Genomic DNA, 5,086 nt, shown 5'->3' with positions numbered 1-5,086 from the left:
TGACATCTATATTAAAAAATAAAAAATAAAAAATGAAAAAGAATTTAAGGAACAATTTGGAATTATGCACAAACTTTAGTGATTATTTGCAAAATAAATTTACTTGTCTTAAGATATATTTATTGGCAGTTTGTCTGTGTCACAATTTAATTGCGCCACGTCAATTTTGATTTAGTTGATACTAACACAGTGAGTAATAGTGTAACATTAGTTGATTTTATGACCTAAATAAATCAGAAATCTACTCTAAAAAGAAACTTGAATTTTCGTACAAACTTTAACAATTGTAAAATTAACTTTATCTATTACTTTATTTGATCATTAAAAATAATAGACAGATTCATATATGTACTATTTGACAAAGATTTGAAAAGTTTTAGCAGATTTTGATAAAAATTAATGAAATTCGTAATTTAAATAGTAATAAAAATTGTGGATCTCATGAAATGTATAATTAAAATTAAATTATGACAAATTAAAAACAAGCGCATACACTGAAAAAATAATCATTAAAATATCTTAGATAGTACTGAAATGACCACATAATTAAAATTCGATTGTAGAGACTTTACAATATATGTGCCAAATAAAAGTTCATCTCATTAATCTCAAAGTGATTGTGGAAGAGTTTTGATAAATTTAATACTGCAAACAATATTTAATACATATATGAGTTATATTTTAATAAATACAAACATGAATAAAAATAAAAATTCAAACGCGAATAATAACAATTTTTCTTAATCAGCCTTAAAAAAATAAAGACGCAATACAAATGCAATTATGAGCATTTATCATCTCAAATGCCTAATAAAATGTCCATCGCATTAGAGTGAAGTCTACTGTCCAATTTTACCATCCATTCAATTAATAACGGTAAATCAAAGATAATATATATGACAAGAATTAATTAGATAGACAATAAAACAGACAGTAAAATTGAACAGCAGATCTTAACTCGTCTCATTATTCTCAAAGTGATTGATTATGAGGTTTGTTAAATTTAAGTGATATTGCAATCATTATTTAACACAATTCGAATTCGGATTCTATTACATTGAAATATGTTCAATACATTCTAATTTTTAATAAATACAAACATGAATAAAAATAAAAATTCAAACGTGAATAATAACAATTTTTCTTAATCAGCATTAAAAAAATAAAGACACAATACAAATGCAATTATGTGCATTTATCATCTCAAATGCCTAATAAAATGTCCATCGCATTAGAGTGAAGTCTACTGTCCGATTTTACCATCCATTCAATTAATAACGGTAAATCAAAGATAATATATTAATTATTGATGATATGACAAGAATTAATTAGATAGACAATAAAACAGACAGTAAAATTGAACAGCAGATCTTAACTCGTCTCATTATTCTCAAAGTGATTGATTATGAGGTTTGCTAAATTTAAGTGATATTGCAATCATTATTTAACACAATTCGAATTCGGATTCTATTACATTGAAATATGTTCAATACATTCTAATGCTCTTATGCTGAATCTCAAAGGCCTCAATTAATAAATTATTAATTCTATGAGGGTCAAATTGAAAATGGTCGTCTTATTGAGAGGCAATTATAAAAATTTTAAAAAATATGGGGGAAAAAAAAGACTTTAATAAAATACCCATTTCTAAATGGGTCCTTCTCTTCTCCGAGTCGCTGATCTTCGCCGAGACCTCTCTTAGCCGATGAAGCTTTAACATCAGCTCAAGCTCATAACTCGATTCCATCGATTTTTTTAATTTTAATTTATTTTCTTTTTTTCGCTGGATTGTCTCCTGTTTATTGAGAGGCAATTATAAAAATTTTAAAAAATATGGGGGAAAAAAAAAGACTTTAATAAAATACCCATTTCTAAATGGGTCCTTCTCTTCTCCGAGTCGCTGATCTTCGCCGAGACCTCTCTTAGCCGATGAAGCTTTAACATCAGCTCAAGCTCATAACTCGATTCCATCGATTTTTTTAATTTTAATTTATTTTCTTTTTTTCGCTGGATTGTCTCCTGTTTATTCCGCTTTCCAGTTTTGGCCATATTCATAATTTTGGTAAGTCACTGGATTTAAAAGTTTTATTTTTTTTATTTAAAATTAATTTCAGTCAGTTTTGCACCCAATTTGAAAATCCAGCGTGCATTTAATCAGAATTCATGTCTTATTTTGGTTTCCCCCAATTTGGATGGAAACCTAACATTGTCAAATTCCTTTGATGCCGCCACAATTTAAACTCAATAATATCTTCTGTTGTTTTTATACTGACCCAATTGTCCTTCACGTGTAATTGCATGCTACTGAAATTAAATACTTAAATATATTTGATTTTCCTATTTTCTTTAATGTGAACAAGTTGACAGTTGTGATTTTGGTAAAGAATTTTACTTTCCTAATAGAATTTGTTTTGTGTGCTAAGAAGTTTATTGGAAGGAAATGAGAACATTGCATCTTTCCATACTCTTCCAATTTTGTAATCCTTAATTGCATTGTGAATTGGATGAAAGTTTGGATAAATGGTAATTTTGATTGTAATCTTCTGGAGGCTTAAAAATGAAAAGATAGATTGCCTCTAGATTTTATGGGCATTTCCATCTAATTCTCGAATTCATTATTAATGTGCTTTTTACTGCGACATTTATTATGTGGCAAATGATTAGATTGAATTATTTTGTTTTGAGCTGTGTGCATGATTATTTAGCACGAGACATCTATACTTGCTAGTGTTATAATTTTGACTATCAGTGGATTCGATTTTTTTCCCCTTCTTCTAATGCCTGAAATCTTGTTAACAGCTTGAATCACTATGAATCACTGAAGCCACTATGAATCACTAATCCTTTCTATAGCTATATGATCCAACCATGTGTTTGCACAGCTGGAAAGTTTCAAGTTGAATTTATGGTCCTGTGAAATTTATGTGCTTTCAGGGTATATTTTTGACAAGTTAAATGTTTCATTTGAACAAATTATTTGATTTTTTGTAGTAAAAGAATAACATATATACCTACCATAATTGCTGAAGCCACTATGAATCACTAATCCTTTCTATAGCTATATGATCCAACCATGTGTTTGCACAGCTGGAAAGTTTCAAGTTGAATTTATGGTCCTGTGAAATTTATGTGCTTTCAGGGCATATTTTTGACAAGTTAAATGTTTCATTTGAACAAATTATTTGATTTTTTGTAGTAAAAGAATAACATATATACCTACCATAATAAAAATCAGAATAAAATAGGGGAGGAATGGAAAAAGATTGTTACATAAGGGTAAGAGGAATAAAAGAAGTTGCATTTAGTTTTCCTCCTCCTGTGTGCATTAGAAGCCCAACTATTATCTTCTGATTCCAAACCACCCCGACTGTACACAAGGTACTTCCACAGAACCCTTGGTCTTCCACTTCCTCTTAAAGCGGGAAAAGTGCTTCTTTCAGTAACATGCATCACCTAAGCCATTTATGAAGAGTGAATCAAGGTTCTGACTCTTTCACGCAAAAGTATATAAATAATGGATTGTGCTTTCCCCCTTTTCCATGCCTAGAAGAAGAGAACTACAGAAAGATGCTTCCTTCTCCTCCTTAAGAGCATATACTGGTGGGGCTTATTTGATGTGACTTATGCTCTCTTCTGCTTATAGGAACCAATTAAGGAGGCTGTATCCTGTTTGATGTGATTTATGTTCATTAAGCACGTATAAAAAAATTTTACCCAGTAAAGACTAGTATTCCCATCTCTAATTTGATTGAATGATTTGAGACTTCTGTTAAGGACTTCCATCGTTTGTTATGGAACAGTAATTCACCAACTTCAGTTGATTCATTGGTGGCTTTCTAAACTCATTATTCTCGGTTACTTGAGTCTAAATTGTTATTATGGAATATTTAATTTGATGTTTGGCAATATTAAAAGAAGTGATAAAAATATTAGAAAAACATTTGGAATAGCATATGAACAGTATTTCTGAAACCAGTTAACAAGTCTGATTAGTGATGAAAACAACTTTTGTTCTTAGAGGAGAAAAAATATAAGCATCTCGCAGAAAATACACATTGACCTTTCAAATGGACTAGGATATGGGGACAATAAAATGAAAAGTGCGCTGCATATAAACAATGGGAACAGGAGAGCTTCTCCCAAATTTTGCAATCTTGCAACACTGGCTATTTGATTTAGAAATTTTATGAGACTATCTTTTCTGAATGCTCGTTCATTGGGTCATGACCCATCTTTTCCCATTGCAGGTACCCTGGTCAGACAATATGGGTGGCATTACTTATGGAACATGACTGATTAGGGATGCATTATTCCAATTGGCATATTATGTTGTTTGTCTAAATTTTGGATCTCTGGTTATTTGTTTTATGAAGGACAAATTCATTAGCCTATGCAAAGATGAATTTACCAGCACACCACCTTTCAGGGCAGATCTCGGGACAGGCACTGAACCAAGCTGGTACTTCAGTGCCCAAGCTGGCACAGCAAAATGGAAATCCTCTACCTGGTCAGATGCAAAATCCTAGTATCCATCGCGGTGTCCCATATATGGACCCTGAATTTGCAAAAGCACGCATATATATGGCAAAAAAGATGTAAACTTCAGTTATTTATGTTATTTAGAGACACTTTTTTTGCTGTTTTTTTAATTGATTTATCTGGTTGAATTGGATGATATGCATGATGGGGTTGACAAGGCAGATAATAACTTAATAGCTTTTCCAATCCACTTGGCTTGAAGTCCTTGTAGTGATACTGGTTCCATAGTTGGTTATTTATGTTATTTAGAGACACTTTTTTGCTGTTTTTTTAATTGATTTATCTGGTTGAATTGGATGATATGCATGATGGGGTTGACAAGGCAGATAATAACTTAATAGCTTTTCCAATCCACTTGGCTTGAAGTCCTTGTAGTGATACTGGTTCCATAGTTTCATGTGTTACTTGCTTCTTCATTTTTTTATTTTATTTTTTTTCCGAAAGTCATCGCTCCTTCCCAACAAAAGGAGGCTCAAACTCAGGTCCATTACCTGGTAAGGCGATCTAGGCTTTGGTCTACTTCAATAATAGTTTCATGCGTTAGTTG

At 31.2% G+C, this 5,086-nt stretch overlaps 1 protein-coding gene across 4 annotated transcripts in view; it reads left to right on the top strand.

The window, feature by feature from the left end:
• Positions 1-1,852: 1,852 nt before the first annotated feature.
• LOC111372289 (histone acetyltransferase HAC1-like) overlaps positions 1,853-5,086 on the top strand; it is a 24,623-nt gene continuing 21,389 nt past the window's right edge. For 2 of the 4 annotated variants that reach the window (XM_022994549.1, XM_022994548.1), the window contains exons 1-2: positions 1,853-2,062; positions 4,248-4,595. In XM_022994549.1, coding sequence (XP_022850317.1) covers positions 4,399-4,595 — 197 coding nt within the window. In that variant the 5' untranslated portion in view covers positions 1,853-2,062; positions 4,248-4,398. The remainder of the gene's footprint in view (positions 2,063-4,247; positions 4,596-5,086) is intronic. The other 2 variants (XM_022994552.1, XM_022994550.1) reach the window with 1 other exon arrangement.

Source organism: Olea europaea, chromosome 23 (assembly GCF_002742605.1).
Source record: "Olea europaea var. sylvestris chromosome 23, O_europaea_v1, whole genome shotgun sequence".
Lineage (NCBI taxonomy): Eukaryota > Viridiplantae > Streptophyta > Magnoliopsida > Lamiales > Oleaceae > Olea > Olea europaea.
Note: the sequence above shows the minus strand (reverse complement) of the source record. Positions and strands in the feature narration are given on the sequence as shown.